A 21,629-nucleotide genomic window follows, 5' to 3' on the forward strand; every position below is an offset into this window, starting at 1 on the left:
TTATCTTCAAGGGAACAAACTAACACATAGTTGTCAATATAGATGCAGCTGGTTTTGCTTTATTCCGGCTATAATTTGTATTAAATGGTTCTTGAAAGCAAGGCCAGTTCCAGGCAATAGAAAACCAAGCTGTGCATTCCCGGTGATCCCTAAATCTGATTAGGTGGCTGTACCCACAAGGAAACCTGACTTTACTTCCTGGAGTGCGTTGGGGACTTGCTCGCAGGTCATCGCCCTTAGCCGAGTGACAATGCGACAGAAACCCTGCCTGCTAAGAGTCTTAGTGGGGTTATGTCCATAATGCAAACACTAGATTAAAGTTCACATTCTGCCGCTGATTTGATGTTTGACAAATGACCTTTCTGTGTTTTGTTTTTCACTTTGCTAAATGACGTAATCGTTCTTGCTCTCCTCCCTAAAGCAGTTTGACATCCATGACTGGAAAACACTCCACAGAGTTATATAGAAATCTAGCTATCTAGAATAAGTATACAGAAATCAACCCCCTGCGTCAACACGATAGCCACTTCATCTCTAATTTCACCTAATATGTATTTTGGGTTTAATTGAATTTTCTTTATGGCAGTATTGGCATAATAGGATTCACCTTTAAGCGTTATGTTTGTTTTGGGGCATGCTTACGTATTAGTATCCTGCTTAGGCACAGTGGAAGTATTGTTCCTTCACCCTGAAAGATAAACTCTAAAAAAATATTATAAACCCAAATGACATCTACTATGAATAGAAGAAGGCTTTGTATGACTTGGCAAAAGTGTGAACGTCCCCATTCGCCCAGGTGCAATGAGAAATTGCCCCCATCTGAACACCACATACAAACTTTGCATTGCACAGAGGAGGGGTGAAAGACAGAAATGAAAGCTTCATGGTCTGACAGAAAGAAAATCAGCTTCCTCTCTCCCTGTGAGCTGTACACGCCAGCCCTACTGAAGCTGCGGTATCTCAAGAGAAGCAGCATTGCCTAGGACGTATATTTGCATACAGGATCTTAGCTCTTTACAACTAGCTCTATAATTAAAACAGAGCTGAAAGCTCATGAGCTATACGTTTCAAAGAGCAGAAGAGAATATCTCATTTTTACACCTGGGAAAATAGAAGCAAAGTCAATTACAAAGAGATGAGTCCTGCTGCTTACTCCCTTGCATCAAATCACGCAGCTTTTCTTCACTTGTGAAAACAGAGTTCATCAGAAACACCCCCTAACCTACAGAGGCTCGGGCTGTAAATGTAGCTTAGCAGTGGGCTTTTTCTAAGTTGTTTTTAATTGTTTGTTTGTTGGTTGCTTTTTTTGCCCAAAGTACTGTTAGCAAGCCTACTCCTCTGTCGAGCTATCCCAGCCATCTGCCACTGTGGGCTCAAAAGAACATTCTTCAGGGCCTTATCCAATTTGTTGTATCTGATTCATTAAAGTAATTACTCTTGCTGTTAAGTCATTGCTTGGAGTTTGGCAGCTGCATGATAATCTGGGACCTAAATTTCTAAACCAAGCTAGAATCCTTCCTTGGGTTTACTTTATCAAATCTCGCATTGCCTGAAATGAGGGGGGGTCCTGGCCGTCCAGGTGCGAGCAATGCCCGGTGAGCACCAAGCCCCACAGCCAGGGCCGCCACTCCCGGGCAGCTTCGGCAGCTGTGACCAAGGAAAAGAACGTGTGGAAAGGTCTCTTTTCTGGCGTGTCTGGTCTGCTGGACTTACGGCGCTGCACTGATACAACAGGAGTGGTGAGATTTTAGCTGCGAGTGATACGATGGCACCAGAATTATTAGGCATCAGTTATCAGGAGCATCCTCAAATGTCCTGGGCCTTTGAGTTGTGCTGTGGCTCCATTTAGTGAAGCCAAAGCTCTGGGGAAATGCCATAAATGAAACCTCCTATGGCATTTCTGAACTGGAGAGTCCCTGTCACCCTAATGTCGCAGCGGGTAAGGAGGCAGGACAGAGCCAAGGAAGGTTTCTCGCCCTTTGGATTGTAAAGGAGAAAATCCTGATGGTTAGTGCTGACGCACGGCCCCTCGTGAGCACGGGAACAGAGCCCTGCTCCCAAAATCCAGCTCCTGCGGCACCAAAACCCCAAACTGAAGAAAACAAGCAAGGCCAAACAGGATCATTTAACAAGTGCAGAATGGGACCCTTCCACCTCCAGGGTCTTTGAACCCAAGGAGGGACCGACCCCATCACTCACAGGGACTGGGCAGGCACGGGGCGTCTCTGACCCCTGACACCAGCCGAATCCCCCGGGCCGAGACCTCCTCGCCCACCCTCCCCTCCTGCTTCTGTTGTCTCTGGTTCCCGGCGCCCATTGCAGGTATGATGGAGCGTGGCAGAGACTTCACTCTGTGTTCAAAGCTACCTGCTCTCTGTCTCCTAATCCTGCCGGAGCCAGTCGGGAAGATGAGGCATTAAAAAATTGCTGCTGCAAATAATTGAGACTCAGCTGCCTCTCAAATGTTTAATTTTATTGCACCATTCCTCACAACGTTTATGAGCTTTAGCCTATTTATCAAGGCATGTAAAGTTTGAAGGAAGCCTCTTAGAGCTCTAATTTCTCGTGCTGAGAACTTACTCTGAAAAGCGCAAACAGTCCTGGGATGCGAATCATAGAATCATGGAATGGTTTGGGCTGGAAGGGCCCTTTAGAGCTCGCCCAGCCCAGCCCCTGCAGCGACAGGGACAGCTTTAACCAGAGCAGGGTGCTCAGAGCCCCGGCCAACCTGGCCTGGGATGGTTCTAGGGACGGGGCCTCCACCGCCTCTCTGGGCAACCCCTTCCAGAGCTTCACCACCCTCACTGTAAACAGTTTCTTCCTTATCTCCAGTCTAAATCCATTCTTCTCTAGTTTAAACCCATCACTCCCTGTCCTGTCCCAACAGGCCTTGCTAAAAGCTTGCCCCCCCCTTCCCGCAGGCCCCTCTCAGCAGTGCCAGGCCGCACTCAGGCCTCCCCGCAGCCCCCTCCTCTCCAGGCTGAGCACCCCCAGCTCCCCCAGCCTGGCCCCGCAGCAGAGGGGCTCCAGCCCTCGGGGCATTTTGGTGGCCTCCTCCGGCCCCGCTCCAGCAGCTCCATGTCCTGCTGGTGCTGAGGGCCCAGAGCTGGGCGCAGGGCTGCAGGGGGGGGGTCTCAGCAGAGCAGAGCAGAGGGGCAGAATCCCCTCCCTCGCCCCGCTGCCCACGCTGCTGGGGGTGCAGCCCAGGAATGCCCATCGCTTTTACACCCGGCAAAACAAATCCCCGTGCACGCCGCACCCTCTGTCGCCTGCGGCCCTTCCCTGGTGCCCGCATCCAAACCCGCCGCGTCCCCCGCAGCCCTCGCCTCCGTCCCCGACTCCGCTCCTGCCAAGGCCGACGCCGGAGCCCGAAGCCCCCCGGGGACGCCGCCATGCCGCTGGGCGCCCACCGCCCTGCCGCTACACCGGCCGCCAGCCTCTGCCCGCCGTTGGCGAGGCCGTGAGGTAAAGCCCTGTGCCTTCGTATCGCCCCACGCCGCCTGCCTGGCGGGGCCGTTCTGTTACCGAGCGCCAGGCAGCGGACGGGAGCGACCCCAGCCTCCCGCTCTGGCGTAGCGGAGGGCTGGCGTGACGTCACGCGCGGCACGGCTGGCGGCGGCCTGCCGTCAGAGCCGCGTGACGTCAGCCCTGCGGGGGCGGGGCGGGGGCCGCGGGGAGGGAGGGGGCGGCAGGTGGCGGGCGCGGCGCGGCGGCTCCCGGCTGACAGCGGCGGGCCCGGCCCGGCCCGGCCCGGCCCTGCTGCGGCGCGGCCCGGCGGGAGTTGTAGTGCGCGGCGGGGCGGAGGCGGCCGGGCCGGCCCCGGGGCGGACTACAAGTCCCAGGCGGGGCGTGCGTGTGTGTGTGTGGGGAGTGCGGGCGGCGCGGCTGGGCTGGGCTCGGCTCGGCTGGGCTCGGCGGTAACCTCCCGTCTCTCCCTCTCGCAGCGGCGGCGGCGACGATGCAGGCGGAGTCGGGGATCGTGCCGGACTTCGAGGTGGGCGAGGAGTTCCACGAGGAGCCCAAGACCTACTACGAGCTGAAGAGCCAGCCCCTCAAGAGCAGGTGGGACCGGCGGCGAGCCGCGGCGCCGGCCGGGGGCCGCGCTGCCCCCCGCGCTGCGGGGCCGGGCCGGCGGGGCCCGCCGCTGAGTCAGGCCCTCGGCGAAGGCCGCCCTGACCGCCCCGAGGCAGGCGGCGAGTCCCCGCCGGCCGGCGGGGAGGCAGGCTGCGCGGCGGGGCGGCCATTTAGTGCTTCCTGCCATAATAGCGGCGTTGTTGGGCGGGAGGCCGGGCCGGCGTTATGTAAAGGGCATTGTCGGCCGTGCGGGGCCCCGCTGCCGCACCCGGGGAGCCCCGCCGGCCCCCCTCGGCGGCGGGGAACACAAGGCATCGGCGGCACCCGTGCCCCCCCCGGTGACCGCCGCCGCTTCCCCTGCCCGTCCCCGCGTCCCCCCCCGGCAGGTGCGGCGGCACTCGGGTGGGGTCAGCGCAAAGCTGCAAAGTTGTTGCAAGGTCTTGTGGCGTGTAAGGTCATTTTGGGGTTGGTTGGTTTGTTTTTTGTTTTCTCTCTTTTTTTTTTTTTTTTTTTTTTACTTTAAGAGCAGGTTTGTTGGTTGCAGTTGCTTAAGGACTGGAAACTTTTGCCTAGGCACGTCAAAGTATTATTCCCCCCCCCCCCCCCGACATATACGAGTTATTCTTATCTGGAGCGGCTGCGTCGCGTAGATATGGTGTTTAAAGGGAAATAAGGCGGTGTGTGTCTCTCGCCCGTGCGGGGTGTTAGGTACCCGCTTTCCGTCCTAGCGCTGGAAAAAGCAAGCAAATGCTCTCCCGCGCCTTGAGCATCTACCTTGTCAGCAATGGCACGTTTCTCCCTCCTCTGCTTTTTCATTCAAAGTACTCCGGCGGTAAGGAACCCTCCATTTCATCACAACGCTCTCCTCGGCAGTACTCAGCTGAATATAAGGTCATTGCTGCAAGTGTATCACGTTTGTAATCGAGTCTGTTGCTAGCCTGTCTTTATATTCATGGTTTTTAGTTTCGAACAATGCCCTTCGTACGCCTATGCGTGCAGTTGGAAAATGAATGGGAAGGTAAATATTTAAAAAAAACCAAACCTGTGCTAGAATGAGCTGAGATTGTACTGCCTGTCAGACACGCTTCAAAGTAAATAAATGCATTTTTGATCGCGCTTAGAATGTTTCAGAAACATTGAAGGTCTTGTAGTAAAAGATGTTAAAAAATTCTGTCGCTGTCGCAAGGGCTGGCAAATCTGGGGCCACGTCCTGTGGCCTGTCTTCACGGCAGCACTACCTCACACTGAACCTTTGGTATTGCTGAGAAATGGTGCGCAGAGGGGTGACGATGTGCAGCCTTTCACAGCCTGACGGGCCAGCCAACCGAGCCACAGCTGCCAGAACTCCTCTGCCCTTCAGGGTTGTGCGGGGAAGCTGCCATTATCCAGGTAATTAGCTGGGAGGCAGGCTAATGCGAGGAGAGAGGACAGTGTGGAGAAGATGGGTTTGTCCACAGTGGTGGGTTCCAGCTGCGATGGGAGACCCGCAGGGCTTTGGCTTCAGTGTCCGTGTTGCCAGCGGAGTGCAGCAGTAGCAGGGTAGAAGATGGTGGAGCACTGATGCCTCGCGCCGTTGTCAAATAGTTCTGTTTGCACCAGCCGCGGGTTCTGACTGGTGTGCAGGAGTTGTCCCTTTGTGGTCGTCCGCTTTGTAGTCAGCAGTTTGCCTCGGCCTTCAGGTGGTGTGGGCATGGAGCTTAGATACCGGGTCCGCATTTGACCTTGCACAGATGTTCCAACTGCTTTTAATTCCTGTGACCTGATGCTTTGGGACCCGAATGCATTCCTGCATTGTTCGCTTCTCTCAGGGGGAAGAGATAATAAAGATACTCTGTAATGAAGCACTGGAGTTACTTGTCCATCTTCTAAATGTTGACACCTCAAACTGCCCTAGAGTGAATTGCCCCAGTACGTTCTCACCTGCTACTCCTGCAGAATCAGCGCTGCCCACACGTGGGGTTTAAAGGGTCCCCCATGTGAGTCATTCAGACATTTTGGTGGTGCCTCAGGCCAACATCTGTTCTGACGTTTCCAGGAGGGCTTGTTGGGTAGGAGAGGTGACCAGCTTGCCCCAGTCTGCCTCCCTGTCCCTGCACACGTAACCCATGCATGCAAGAAGAGGGAGCCCGGAGGGTGGAGTAACAACCCATGGTTTTCCTGGCAGATAGCAAAGTGACACGTTAACCTCAGCGTGGAGCCTGCCCAGCTCACGTACAGCTCTTACCTCCAGGTAGAGGCTCAGTTGTCTTCCTGGTCTTGTGGGAGATGAAGAAGCAAAGGAACTGCCAGGTCCATATAAACTTGTCCCTGGAGCCAGGCTGATAAAACTTGATGATAACGGGAGGCAAAAGCTGCTCACAAACCTGTTTGCTTCATGATGTGCAGATCGTAATCTAAGAGGACTTCTGTAGTCCTTCAGCGTTTCTCAGGCCTGAAACCAGTCTGACTGATGATTATCAAAGGTATCCGACATCACCCCGCTGCTTTCTCTTGTGGATGTAAATCGGGAGTAATTGCACAGCAGTCAGTGGAATAGCACCAGGTCAGCATGGTGTAGCGATGGGACTGTGGCCATGGGAATTGCATTCTTACCATCTTCTCCACAGCCTTGCTCTGGAAAGGTGCCTGGGGAGCAGGCAAACTAGAGGTCAATAGCTGATGGTAGGAGATGAGTCTAAACAGCAATCTACTCCTTTCCCTGGTGAGAGCTGCTGATTTCCTACTAACATTCGGGGCTTTCTCTCTTCTTTTTCAACTGTAAGAGGTGAGAAGCATCCTTGGCTTGCTCACAGCAGCGGAAATTGTGAGCCTGTAGGAAAAGCCATCCAGCTCAGAAATACGTAAGAATGCCAGTGCTCTGAACAAAGGAGAAACTTTTTTTGTTGCCCAGTTTAACTCAGCCCTGCTGTCCTTCAGTCGGTAAAACTCTCCTATTGGCTTCCTCCCAGATTGCTTGTTTTCCAATATATGACATCCAGTTAAAGATTTCTCCTCGTCGGTGTGCCCTTGCAGTTACTCTATCCATATTTCATAATTCGAGTCTGCAATTCAAAGCTGCAAGGGGTCCGATGATAAAAGCTTTCTGCAGTAAATACTGTACTAACTTAGGCCAAGCCACAATTGAATGCTAGAGGCCAAGGAAAAATGTAAGCCCAGCAAAAAGCTTTAATCACAAGGGATGGAGAGAATACATGAGGCTGAGATACATCAGTTCCAACCATATTTCCTAAACCCCTCGGACTCATGAGAAGTTAGCTGCTTGTGCTAAGTGCTAGATGCATTTAAGGGCGCTCTGGAATTTGCTGTGGTTGAATGTCTTTGAAAACTGAGAAGATGTTTCAGTTGCTTTGGTTTCTCCAGAGTCACTTTTCGCTGTGGGAGGAAACTGGGCTGTATGACTAGCCAGTAGGACAACGAGATTTATTTTTTTTCTTCACGTTCATACTTTATTTCTTTCCTGCCATATTCCTGAAGGATAATAGTTTTAATTTATAAGTACGTATGCTTAAAGGTGTATGTGTTTGTGTAATGAACAAGCAAATAAGATTTCTGTACAAGCAGTGCACAATGAAATCAATGGAGTTTTATTTTCAGGCAATCGGTTGAAGAAAATAATCAGTTATTACCAAAAGTAAACACAGATCCTGATGTGTCTGCATGCAGTCATCAGGGTGCTGTAGGCTTAAGTTACATCTGTCGTACTACTAATGTGGATTCTTTAAATCATTTGACCTACTAAAGCAATGTTTTTGGATATCAAACTGGTATGTGGAAGTACAGACTTCACAGTCTGCCTCTGCACAGGATGATCTGAACGAAGGCAGGTGTGCCAAATACAGCAAAAATTCCTATATTCAATTGCTTTTCTCTGTTTTTTGGTTCTACATAATGTCTGTCCATTTGGATGGCATGTGCGACCTAGCAAGTGGCAGCAAATTATTGTCAGTTGTTGCAATTTATGGCCTTGCTCTTAATAAAACCATGTACCTGTGGGTAAATTACTGTTATTTGTGCTATTTTCTGTTGCCCTTTCCCAGCTTCTTTATTTTCAGACTGATAAAAAAGCACCTGAATGATGCAGTTACTGAAGTATTTTTGCTGGAAAAAATTATTAGGAAATGCTTTTAAGTTGCGTGATAGTTTTTTAGGAAGCTTATTCTTGCTTTGTGAGCAGTAGCATTGAGCTGTAGAGTTTGTCATTATTAAAGCAGTGATGTTTTTATAAAATGCTCGTCATTCCTGGTGTCCAAATGCTTTTTTTTAATGTAAACCTTCAATATCTTACTTATATCAACTAGTACCTTATCTCTATCCAGTTAGGATCCTCTGTAAAACACTCAATTTTTTTTTTTTTTCCTTTGGTGTTGTGCTAAACATTGAAGCCTCGACTTAGTAAAAACTTCCCTTTTAATACACAGTGTTTATTGAGGAATTATTAATTTCACTAAACAGGCACACATTTTTAAACTGTGTACTTACTCTGGAGCCAAAGAGGACTTTTTCTAAAGTGCCTTAGTCTGCAGATGATGAAATTTAATTCTGTAAATGAACTTTGCAGCATGATTAAATTTGAACTTGATTACATTAGGCTTCTCAGCATTGAGTTTGTGCCTTATTGGAGGTAGTCTTTTCATATTACTGCTATTTATGGATCTTATTCAAGTGTTTTATATTCTGGTTGGGTTCTGCAATGCAGTTTGTTCAAGCTACTGCTTATATCTGTTCCAGTTGTGCAAGAAGTGGAAAATATCCTTTATTTAGAACAGGTCACATGTGCTTGCATCCAGGAACCGCGTCTCTGTGTGTTTAAAAAAAAAAAAGTATCTTGGAGGAACAGATTTTAAAAGTTCCTGAAATATTTTTCCGTCTGTTACAGAGGAACGTTACGTATTTTAAACTAAAAGGTAATAATAGCTGAGTTTAAAGTGATACGTAGGCTAGCACTGACTGAAGTCAACGGTAAAAGTCTTAACCGATGTCAGTGGGAGTAGAGTTAAGCCAAAAGTATGTCTCTTTGAAATGTCTCCGGTAACATTTTTGTGAGTGAGTCAATAGTCCCATGTTTATTCTGCACCTCGAATTCACTTCACTGGGTAGGAAACCCTCGCCACATCTTTTTTGCACTCTTTTATTCTTGAAAACAGTCTTAAAAGGAAAGGCTGTAATTGGAGTGTCTATGTATAAACATGTGGAGACAATAAGCGGTATTTCTTTGTATTTCTTTATACTGGGAGCCAGTGCTGCTACCTCTCTGTAGCAGAGCATTTTCCATGGTGAGAGATCCTGCTTGACCTTTTCTCTTCTGCAAAACTCTCCCTCTGTTATTTGCAGTAGGCCTTTGCTATTTAGCAAGGAAACAGAAATAGCCCATGCAATTCAGTTCAGCATTTGCTTTGATATGAACTATTGAACGTCACCTTTTTGCTTCCCTAGCCTGCTTTCCTCGGGAGGGTTTTGTTTAGCTGCCAAGCTGATCAGAGAGCACGCAGATAGTTTGAGGCTGAGCTGACTGCACTGACTGTGCACCTTTTAGCACGCACATGTATTTTCTTTTTATTTATTGGACTGCTGGCTCTCTTAGTCGTGTGTAAGTACATATGTACTCTGCATGAAATAAATCCATGCCTTTCTGGTGAGCAGGAAGCCTCCCTAGCTGGCTGCTATCGATTTGCAGAATCCAGGTGATAATGTGAATCAATATTTTCTTCTGCATTTTAAATGGCTGAAAATAAACTGAAGTAGCCCTGCTGATGGATAGCTGGGGTGCCCCTGGTACTGCTCATTTCCCTGCATGTAGTGGAGGTAATTTCACAAGCCTCCGGACCAGAATTTCTGGAGCTGCTGTGAACCTACCAGTTGTCATTAACAAGTCATTGCGGAGCTTATTCTGCCCTATGTGTGTTTTTATTTGGCACTTAGGGTGATGTATTAGAGGTCCTTTCCAGCACGCTGGTAGGCAGCGTGACTAATTCCTGTTGTATGGTTTGGTCAGTATCTAGAAGAAAACTGGGAAAGGAGAGCAGAAGAGACTTGCAGATGCGTTATTTTATAAACAAATTCAGCCTCTCACTACATTCTATGACTAAAAGTTTAATGGGAAGAAATCTGTACAGCTGCTTAAAAATGAGGGTACAGGAGAGACCTGTTCCGACACTTACTATGCTGGGCTCCTATTTCTAGGTTTGCTTTCCAAAGCAACGTACTTTAAGACTTTGAAAATGAAATGGAAGGAGTAATTTTTCTGTTTACTTTTCTGCTAAAATTTGAAATTGCGTGTTGGCTGCTAATTGTCTTCCGAGAACGACCTGCTGTTTCAGTGTTGAGAACAAAATGAGTCCAACTTCCATTAAGCTGGTCAGGCTCTTGGCCATTATTGTCTGTCTCGTTCTATTTTGGATTCAAAAAGTTTTTGAAATACATTGGTTGTTAAGATTTTTTTTTTTTTAATTTGGTAAAATTTACTCTCTTTTAATATCATTTTTGCCGGAACAAAGACAACATGATTAAGCAGCATGGCATGGCAGATTTTGCTGGACAGTTAACTATTGCATCACTATCATATTATATTAGAACTGTGATTTTTTTTTTTTTTTTTTTTTTTAAATAATCCCAGCAGCTAAACAGTAACAGGACAATTATTGGCTTGCATGTAGTTTACACTTAATTTCATACTGGGGAAAAACAGCACAGGAACAAGAATATTGTCGCATATTCATAATATAACAGTGCTACTGCTTTATCTGCAGCAGCTGTAAAAAAGCTGACGCTGCTTTGAGTGTCAAGATTGAAATACTTGGGTTCACTGGAACCAAAGACCGTAATACAATCTAAAACAGATCAGCCTGTCCTCCAGCCCATCTCCGAGGTAGAAGTTATGTGTGGTTTCCTGTGTTAGACATGCCAAGGGTCTGGTTGCTGTGGATGGGCACTAGCAATTTTGGGGTGCCTTTTGAAAGGGCTCTGGTCCAGTATCTTTGACCAGAATTTCAGCTTGCGACTTGCAGAAGCCTTAGTTATTGATGTCTGTGGGCTTCATCCAAAAATAAGTGTTTCAAAGAGGGGATAGGAGTGTCCAAGTGAAAGACGATGGTGTGGGTATCACTGGTACAAGTACAAAAATTGTGAAAACTGATAAGGAAGGCTTGCAATACAACTGCTAGCTAATACTTTAACCACTAACAGTGCCTTTGGATCGAGCTCATTTTTTCTGGTAACATCTCTGCTGCAAGGGCTGCTGTAATGTTTGTGTTAGCAGCTCTCTGCCAAGCATGCAAGCCAGGGTCTGGTGGTTTATAGCTTTTTTTTTTTTTTTTTTTTTTTTTTTTAATTCGGTGGCAAGTGATTATGTAGAAACCTTCTGTAGGCTCCCCCCGCCCGCCCTGACCTGCTGCTCACAGCTGCTGCATGGACTGGACTGGCAGGTTGAAGAGCAAAAATGCGTTGCTGTGATATATAATTACTTCTTCCAGCATGAGCCAACAGAGCTGCTTGCTGTGATGATTGTTACGTATGCTGCTATGTAAAACAGAATGCACGTTTAATGTAGGGTTCGGGCTAGTATTTTAATGTTGTAATTAACAGCCTCTAACAGTAAACAAGTTTTTTTTTAAATCAGTTCCCATGAAGATTATTCCTTTATGGTGTAGGCAGACATACATTTGCAGACGTGGAGTTTATGAATTCTGTATTACTTGGAGAAATGAGCATCGAGAACAAACAAGTACCTCTTTTTCAGACCCTTTTTCTCTTACTCTAGAATACAACAGGTACGGTGTGAGGTGGCTGGAGATCAATCCTGCAGTCGGTATTTCATAGGGACATTTCAGCTAAGGCGAACAGTCGCATTTGAGATGACGCGGCAGTTCCAATCTCTTGGAAGAACTGGATTCATCCTTAAATGCTCCCCAAAAAACAGTGATCTAGTTTCGCAGGTACGTTGCGCCTCCGTTTGTGCTGCTCTTTCAACACAAAATGGGCATAAACCCACCTGAACCTGCTGCTTAGGCTGGAGTGGCTGGGTGGAGCATGCCGGGGGGGTCCGGTCTTCTCAGACCATCTTGTGAGATTGCTTGTGAAGAGACCACTCAGGCTGCAGGGAGTAGGCAGGAGGTTTGTATCTGTTCAAACCTACAAAGGCAAGCTTCGTTTGTCTGTGCGCAAGGATTACGTGCCTGGTTTGGCCTACTGTTACATTAAAGAATTTATTTATAACGAGTCCTGCGAGAGAAGGACTTTACATAGTGAAAACTAGTGGTTTTGGGTACCTGGAAAGATGTTGATCAGCTTTGAGATATGTAGGCGCTGGAAGCTTGCCAAGTGTAATGTGTTTAAAGCATCACGCCAGTAACAGATATTGTATTGTCAAAGCTTGCCTGTAACCCTAGGATACTGAGACACTTCTTGTCTTCGCTGTATGTGACAACGCAAACTGCCGTATGAAACCTAGTAGGGCAGGGGTGTTGGGATCTGGAGACTGGAGAAAAGTAACAAGAAGAAGTGGGAACAACTGGAATGTCCTGAATGAAGGATGCTTCAGAGAATGGAGACAGGAACGATGAATGATCGTTACTAATCTTAGTCCCAGCCATCCTGTTGTAACATGTAAACACGTACAGAAAATAGGAATTACTGTGATTCTTTCTGGAGGAGAAGCGGCCAGCTAGAAAACTTGGGATGGAGCTAAATCAGCTGGGAACTGTTACAGGGTGAGAAGATGGGAGCAGACTTTGGAAGCTCTCAGACGGCAAGAGATGGGCGATATGGGCAAGGTGGGGGGGTGGTCCTGGAGCTTCAAACTGGGAAGTCGGAATAGTACCGTAGAGATGGAAAAGGATCATTGAGATATCTGAGTGCGAGAACCCAGCTGAGCGTGTTTTGTGCACGTTTACTATTTCCTTTCAGGATTCTTTGGGTTTTATCTAAATAAAGAAGGAGAGAGTTTGTATAAAATACAACTGACTGGAAATGTTTTTCCTGGGTGTGTCCCTGCATGATAACACGCAGCTGTAAAGCCAAACTAGGAATACGGAGGTAGATGGAACAAACCAAACCCTTTTTATAATGTTTGTGTACTTCAGCCTGAAGTAACAGTTGCAACCTGAGAGACTGAAATCAGAATGATATTGAGATGTGTACACATGCGGGAGGGGATGATCTTACAGAAAAGCAAAGGGGAAAAAACTCTTTCGAGCTGTTCATTGGAAGCTGGAAGGAGTTCAGGAAGGCGTGGGACTCTTGCAGTGGGTCCCCGTCATGCCATTAACTACTGTGTTTGGCTTTCTGCTCACTCTAGCAAGCTTTATTTTATTTGTACCAAATATTTACAATTCTACCGAAGCTCAGCCATGCTAAAGGCACATCCCAGATGTCAGTCTGTCTAATGGCACAATTCAGAAGAGTTGCTGGGATTATTTATTTATTTATTACTGTTGTAACACGAAGGTTGCTATCTGATAAATAATTATTCCACCTTGGAGAAGGCACATTGTAAATCTATTAAGCTGCTCCTTTGTTTTTTAGGCTTGTGCATAATGAGTTTGGAATTTAAGATTAGTGGTATGCTGTGCAACTGCTCATTTCATGACCTCATCCTTCTGCATGGCTCGCCTGCCTGTCCACCTGTCACATCCTGTTGGGCACCTAGGGCTATATTCATATGGGGAACTTTGGTTTAGCGTTGCATCATCTCATTTTTATGTGTTCTGCTGCCTAGTGGAATTCAAAAAACCCATGAGGTAGGTGTGTAGGTTCCTTACAGAATGTGTGAGGGGAAAGATGGCTTCAAGGAAGGCTTTTGAAAACCAGCGTGCGGAATGGGGGATTGCCTGAGTCAGCCAGCGAAGGGTGTAAGAGGCTGGTGTTGGTGTTGAATGCTGTCCCTTGAAGATTTGGTTGTCTGGTCTAGGTGAGCTGTTGCTGAACCTTTCTCAAAGTGACGTGCCAAAGACAGGTCTGCTCTTAAAGAGATGAAGAGCAGGCAGTACGACATCCCCCTACCCCAGCTTTATCCACTCAGGACACAGAAGTTTTGAGTTCCAGTCCTGTCTGTGACTCAAAACATGGGATTGAACATGTCCACCATCCTTTGGAGTGCCCAAACCAATAAACCATGGGCTTTTTCAGGTGTCTCTCTTGCAGAAGCTAGTCTGTTTTGCTTTGCATAGTTATTCATTGAACTGGTAGGGGCAGGAGTGGCTTGGTAACACAGGGGAGTGAGCATTTGCCTGTGGTTGTTCTCACCCTGCTCCAGAAAATAGTTATTTGTACGAAATGGAACAGCTCTACCAGGAAGCAAGGAAGACGTGCTCAAAAATTGGATCATTTTCAGCTCCATCTGTTTCTAAAAGGCAGTTATCCAAATCTCTGTAGTCAGGGTCCCAGCATGAAATATGGGGACCTGCTTGAAATATGAGTGGTAATACTTGGGGTACAGGTAGTTGGATGAAGGGAAAACATCCTTAGGGTTATGGGAACCAGAGATTCTTGAATTGTTGAAGGAAGGCAAGGAAGTCAAACTGTGGTATGGACTCTCTGACGGTACTGGTGGCCAAAGGGCCTCTCTGAGTGGTATATATTGGTGAGGAAGCTGTCAGGCAAAGGTGAATATTAAGAGTGAAGACATTTATACATCATTTCTTAAGAGTGTTTAATTTTTTAGGAATGTGAAATCATTCGTGGTACAGCAAGAGAAGCTTGAATATGTAGAAGTGAGTTACAAAGGAGTAAAGTGAGTAAGGCAGGTGATTAAATAAGATTCTGTCTCTATCACAAACTTGTTTTTTTGATTTAGCTTGTTGCACAATTTACAGTTGCAGTCTAATTGCAAAACTATTCTGCAAGTGATAATTTGGTTCCCAGCTAATACAGCTTTTGATATTTACTGTACAAAGCTGTGCTGTGGGAGCTGCTCGCCCTGAAGATGCTGTGGGCCAGCAAGGACTTTCTGTTTTTCAAGTGTGTCGAGTAATGTAGAAAAATGTGAAACAGATCTGCCTGTTAGGAGGATCTCAAAGGTGCTGGAGCTGCACCTGCAAAGAAGACAGGGCTGGCTGGAAGGGGCTTGCTGCTGCATGTTTGCAGAGCTGGGGAGGGTCTGGTCTTTCTTGCAGCCTTTTTGGTGTTTTCCAAAGGAACTGGCCACCCTGCCTTCACAGCAGCCTCCTGCTTTCTGGGAGAGATCCCTCTGAGTAGGCAGTAATTACTGTCTTTCCAAAGGAGTCCTTGTTTGTGGAGGAGACTGTTAATTATCTCTCACTTAGCCTTTCTAATGAAGGTGCTTGTAAGAGTTGTGCTGGGGTGCCACAATCTGCATAGGACAAAATCTTCCTCCTCTGGATTTGCAGTGTCTGCAGTGACTTCTTGCACGGATCTGGGGGGGTGTGTCTGTTCTTGGGCCTCAGGTGGGATCTTTAGTGACTTGCTCTTTGAAACTGTTGACCATTTGGCCTTTGGCCTTGCAGCACCACTTGAGACCATAAACAGACCTGCAGAGGAACAGGTCCAGTGATCTCGTGTCGCTGAATGCCGTTCCGCTGTGCCGAGCGTCACGCTGCGTACCAGCTCAATGAAAGGAGGCTGGTGAGAAAAGGTGGCTCTTGCAGTCACCTGCGACTGGAGCACATCTGATGGTGGTTGCAGTCTCAGCTGGTAATCCCACCATTTTCATACCCAGAGCTTCTCCTGGGCAGCCTGGGCATTGCAGCTGTTTAAGGTAGGCACAGAGACAGAGGCACACGGGAGATGACCCGTCCCGCTCTCCCAAAGGACTGCGAGAGCATCGATGTGCTATCCATCAGGTGCAGTGTTCAGCAGATCGTGGTGTTGCTCTCGTCTGTGCCATACTGGCTGGCTGATGCGGAAATCCAGCAGTACTGCAGGAAAAAACATATTAATGATCTAGAGAAGAAATTCTTCAGTGATTTCTTACAGCTTCTCCGTGTTTAACTGTTGGTTTAGCCTGTGTTCTCATTTTCGAGATGTGCTATGAGCTGGAGGATGGTACTGGTTTGTATGGTTACCAGTCTCATCCCCTGCTATCTGATAACTCCTGCCCCGTTGCTATGAAACGTTTTAGTGAGATGCTGTGTAAAAGGGATGAATATCCTGTATGTAACTGCGGAGATGTTTTTCCATGGCTCATCTCTTGCTGATCTTTCTGACCAGTTTTCTAATTCTGCTGTTGGTGGATTTGAATGATTTCTGGTGTTGTCATACAACTATCTGATGCATATTTCCCATCTGTAATTTAATGCCTTTGCATTGAGGTTTATTAAATAGCACAGTGCAGAAAACTGCAGTATCTGTCCTCGTTGTCTCTTTTCAGTGGGTTTAATTTTTGTGGCAAGGACTTTCACAGCTCTTGAAATTCCAATTCTGTAATCACTATTTAATTGAAGACAGTTTCCCCTGTATTTAAGAGCTACAGAATCAGGCTATGCTTTGGAGAAATGCTAAATTTGGCTGCTTGCAGAGTCATCCAAAGCACATAGGTTGTTCAGTAGGTGCTGTTTGGCTTCTTGTAGTGGAATAGGGAATGCCTGGCTTTGGGGGCTATGTGATGTTCCTCCTTCCTGCATGTAGCATGGGAAAAATTAAGTGGTTAAACTAGGAACTGTGTGTACTTTATTTAGTGGCACTTACGGTTGCAGAGCACCCTTGGCAGCAGAAAGACGGGTGCTCTAGAACTGCAAGATTGTATTGATTGTGTTGCATTTCTGCTGGAACAAAAATATAACGGGCTCAGCATTTGCATTTTCCACTTGTGCATTGTTTTCTCTTTATTTTGTGTATGTAGAAAATGCTATGGTCTGCAAACTGCTGGTTTAGTGTTTTCTGTGGAATGAAAACCATCTGGATAATTTAACTGAATTTTATCAAAGTTTTTGGTAACAGGCTCTTTTCTGTTTCCTGGCATCTTGTTAAATGAAGATGAGAATCTGAGTTAAAATTCAGAGAGGTAACTATGGTTTATGACCTGGAATTTTAGAAACAACTTGGGCTTGTTGAAGTTGCAAAAGTAACTGAAATATTAAAGTGACATACTTTTTATATATTTTATGTATATATACGTATGTGATATATCTCTCCCAAAAGCATTCTCCCTGAGCAAATGCCTGCCATAGGCTTCCCCCCACCACAATGTACTTTGAATGCTTGGCATAGTGGGAGCTGCAAGCTGAAGAAAGCATCCAGCTTTCATGCCGAGGCTGCTTTGAAAGAGATCAGACTTAAATGCCGGCTAAAGGTAAGAATAAGTTTAAAGACTTCCCTTGATCAAACCTCCATTCAGCAAAACGCTTCCATGTATTCTTTATTTCATAGTCCTAAATAAGTCAATTGGTTTTGTACTCCTAGGTTTAAACTTGTTGCAGCCCTAGGGCTGTAACAACCATGGGAGTGCTCTACCCCGATCCAACAAACCTTAAGCACGTGAACTGTGCTGCTCAAGACTATTTGTGTTTAAATTTCAGCTCATGGTTTGAATGCATTGCTGGGTTGGCAGAAGAGTGTTCAGCATATGGCAGGCTGTTAAATCTGATGTACTTTTGAGCCTCATACTGTGATTTTTAATCCACTTTTGTTGAAATACTACTTAGAAAAGTAAAAAAATCCCACTAGAAAAAGATAAATAATAATCTTTTCAACATGAGATGCAGAATTAACTGAATTTCAGTACAGTCTGTTTAACAGAGGAAGAGCACTATCAGTCAGACTTTTCTTTCTTTCCGCCCACCCCAAAAGACTTAACCTGCCCATTTAGTTTCTGATGTCCTGATGATAGCGTTGGCCTATGGGTTTGGTTGTGGTGTTTTTTTTTTTTTCCCGAGTGGTGTATTTTGTTTTGGTGTTGGTTGGTTGTTTTTTGGTTTGTGGTTTTTTTTGTGTAGTGTTTTTTTTTTTTAAGTGAGGTGAAGGAAAGTGATAAAGTTCTCAGCATTGGAAAGTTTTAGGTGTTCGAGAGATGAGTATTTAGATTTGCACATGCTTAAATCATGAAGAACAGTTCCTTGAGCACGTGTGTGTGTGTGCCTACTGTGATAGCAAGTGCTTGTGTGGCTTCTCTGAAAAAGGAGCTGTATATGAGTGCAGCTTTCTGAATCCAAACTAGGTTGTTCTCAAAGCCAATCCCAGCGTTGTTAGTTTAATATTGGGTGTCATGTGGACAGGTTATGAAAAGTTGGAATAGGGTTATTTTCAACAGTCCTATGTTTTTCCCAGTGGCTGTGTCACAGAGTCATTGAGGTGACACCTCTGGAGATCATCTCATCCAGCTCCACGGCTCATCATGTTGAGTAGGTTGCTCAGAGCCATGTCTTGTTGGGTTTTGAGTGTCTCCAAAGGCAGAGACTCCACAACTTCTCTGGGTGACCTGTTCAAGTATTGATGACCCTCACAGTAAAAAAGAGTGGTTTTTTGTTTGGGGGGTTTGGTTGGGGTTTTTTTGGGTTTGTTTTTTTTTTTTTGAGTTATAGTGTAACTCATTCATACTGTTTTTTGACTTGTGTATCACAGTACGCACAAGATGAAGCATGCAGGATGCTGCACACCTCCTCCCCAAGTTGCACTTCTTCAGCTTTGCTTTTCAAAGTAAGACAAGGGGAGTTATTGCCTATCTAAACTGTTGCAATTTGTCCTAAAAGCAAGTGATTGTACAGGCATAGTTAAAGACCTGGTGAGCAAAACTTCTGTGTCCTTTTCAGTCTTGGCTCAAAGGCTGCCAGGCTTTCTTCCTCATCTTGATTCAGTCTTGTTTGACACAGAGTAGTTTTTTTGCTCTGTCATTCCCCATTGCAGATGGATGCAAAGCACCCTACAACATAACACTGAATTTAATAAGCACTTCGGCTTCAGTGCAGAGGTTGTGTCCAGTGCTGCAAAACTGGACCTTAGTGGTGTTTGTGCAGGGCATTTGACAGATGTTCATCGCTTGCGATGTTATCTGAACTGTTAAACATGTATAATAATTCCACAAGGCTGTTGACTAAAATATTCCACTTCTTTGATGCACTAGCACTAACTTGTCTGCTATGAATTCATACACTAAAGTTGAAATGACTTCTAAAATAGTAAACATGAACTTTAGCCATTTTGTGCTCTGGGGCAATTCTAGAATCTGTTCCTCAGTGTGCTGTACACAAAGTGCCTTTTTGTAACCTGCAACTGTGTCTGTGTTTGTCAGAACACTGTACAACACGCTTTTGCCAAGCTATATTGAACAAATAGTACATGGAATTGAGTATCTAAGCTTCAGTCAGGACTGATCTTGCCTTGGCTGTCCTGTGCCATGCAGTTATCTAGGACTACGCTTCAGTTTTCTGCAGATTGCTTTTGGCAGCTTCGAGGACCAACAGACTGGAGATCTTACAGAGTATGTTCTTTAGCATAGAAAAGGTTTACTGGAATTACTGGAAAAGTTGACTTTGGAGGTGGCTTCCAGGGTGAAGTGTAGCAGTTAAATACAAATCTTTAATGACACTGTCAGTAGCAAGTACGAGTCCGGTGCTATGTGATGCCGTAGCAGTCTTAATTGATTCGCTTGGTATCAGACACAGAAATGAACATGTGCTGACTACACAGTCTCCAGTTTGTATTTTCTGAGGCTGCATTCATTTCTTTCTGCTGTCAGGCTCTGACATGTTTGGGTAACTGAAGCTGACTGGCAATAGCAAAGCATGAAGTATAACACCCCCCCCCCCCCCCCCCCCCCCATATTTACTGCTCCAGACTTTGTTCCTTTTTGCATTTCCAATAACTATTGAGAAATGAGCAGAAAGTTAAGGGTGCTTTCCCAGAGTAGCACTTTTTGGGGAAGAGACTTGGTTACTTTTTACTGTCTAGAAGCCCCAAGCAAACCTGAGAACTAAGTGTCAGTGGTCCTTCTTACTTTAAGTTTATAGATGAGGGTGAGATCTGCATTTATGCGGTCCTTTTGGACTTTTCTCATGCAAATGATGACTTTGGATGGTAAACAGCGTGCAGCAATATCTGCACTACCAGGATACTGTAAGGCTTAGCTCTTAGGTGCTTTGGTGACAAGATTAATACCATGTGAATGTTAGATGTGGGCAGATTCTGACTGCAGTTTGCCTCTACCTGTACCTGCAGCGAGAGCTCTTTTTACCCCACTCATCTGTTTGTCTCCCCTTGTTTATCCTAGGGCTCAGTGCTGTGTACAAGGGAGATGGGGAGAAGCAGGTGGGGGGAGAGGTCTGGATGTCTGCTTACAGGGCCATCTTGAAATGCCACTTGAGTATCTCGCTGCAAATGCAAGATTCGGGAGCAGGAGGAATCCTGTCCTCTGTCATCTGGGTAAAACATGGGATCCTGGGAGGTCTCGCTGTGTGAGCTGCTGCTTGAATAAAGCTGTTGGGGCAGTTTAACTCTGCAATGCTTAACTTCAATTAAGTTGTCAAGTTTAGCATTGCTTTAGGCATTAATAGAGTTTTACTCTCACTTAAAAATCTGGTTTAGTAATTAACCTCCACTTTATTCTGGAGTTCAGAAGGTGCTGATTTGGTGCAGCAAATCTAATGTCAAGTGAATTAAAACATGAAAGATATTCAGTAATGAGAAACTGAAACAGGGTAGTGCAGAAATTAGATTATATGCAGTTTACAGGGAGCTGTGCTAGATGCTGAGCGATAAATGAAAAGCATTTTTAAGGCACTGCCTTACCTCTGCATTTGCATGGTTAAGGAATGTTCTGAATTGAATTGGGAATTAGTAATGGAGTTGGGATTTCTTTTGTTGCATGTTGACTTTTTACTGCACTTAGGTTTATTGTAGAGCTTTTTCTGAAATCTGGACATTGGATGGCAGTGACAGTACAATGACCAGAAGGTGCGAGGCATTCACAGAGGCTGGGAGAAAAGTGTATCAAGGCGGAGGGACCCCTGGTTCAACTGGGTGATACGGCCTAATAGATGAGATCCCCTTCTCTGTTGTAACTGAAGACTGAACCCAAACTCCAGCATATTCTGCTGAGTTCGTTGTTGGAGAGAGGCACGGAAGGATGCTACGTGGAAGGAGAATTACACCTGCAGGCAGCAGAGTTGCTTCACAAAAATTGTCCTGGCCTTTGCAATTTATTTGGTAGCATTCTTCATACTGCTGTGCCCATATTTTACATCCTACTGAGCCTTTACTGTTAGAAATAAAAGGGCTCCCTAGCTTTTCTGGCAAGAGGACTGTTTAACTACTCCCAACACTGGAGTATAGCTGCGTACTGTTGCTCCCATCCACAACAGCAGAGCTGTTATGCAAGGGGAAACAGGTTTAATTTTCCCCAGAAAGTGTCAGGCTTATTGCATGTAAGCATGGAGTATGTGCCGGCTGGTAAATCCCGTGCTTTTCAGGACTGGACTGCTGGCATCACACCAATTCATATGGGCTGACTTGCTGTTGGATATAAGGCACAGGCCTTCAAACAGCCTGGAAAACTGCATCAGTTTCTGCTGCCCAGGGATTTTGGGAGACTGCAGGCATAAGGGGCAGCTTTCCACTTTTCTACGGAACATAGCAGGCACAAAATGTTGTTACGCATCTTTTTTTGGTCT

General features: G+C 46.1%; 1 protein-coding gene across 7 annotated transcripts in view; it reads left to right on the forward strand.

Moving 5' to 3' along the window:
* The first annotated feature begins 3,915 nt into the window (after positions 1–3,915).
* Positions 3,916–21,629, forward strand: part of MITF (melanocyte inducing transcription factor) — a 107,197-nt gene continuing 89,483 nt past the window's right edge. For all 7 annotated transcript variants that reach the window (XM_075713542.1, XM_075713544.1, XM_075713543.1 and 4 more), the window contains exon 1: positions 3,916–4,062. In XM_075713542.1, the coding sequence (XP_075569657.1) occupies positions 3,959–4,062 (104 nt within the window). In that variant the 5' untranslated portion in view covers positions 3,916–3,958. The remainder of the gene's footprint in view (positions 4,063–21,629) is intronic.

Source organism: Pelecanus crispus, chromosome 7, assembly GCF_030463565.1.
Source record: "Pelecanus crispus isolate bPelCri1 chromosome 7, bPelCri1.pri, whole genome shotgun sequence".
NCBI lineage: Eukaryota > Metazoa > Chordata > Aves > Pelecaniformes > Pelecanidae > Pelecanus > Pelecanus crispus.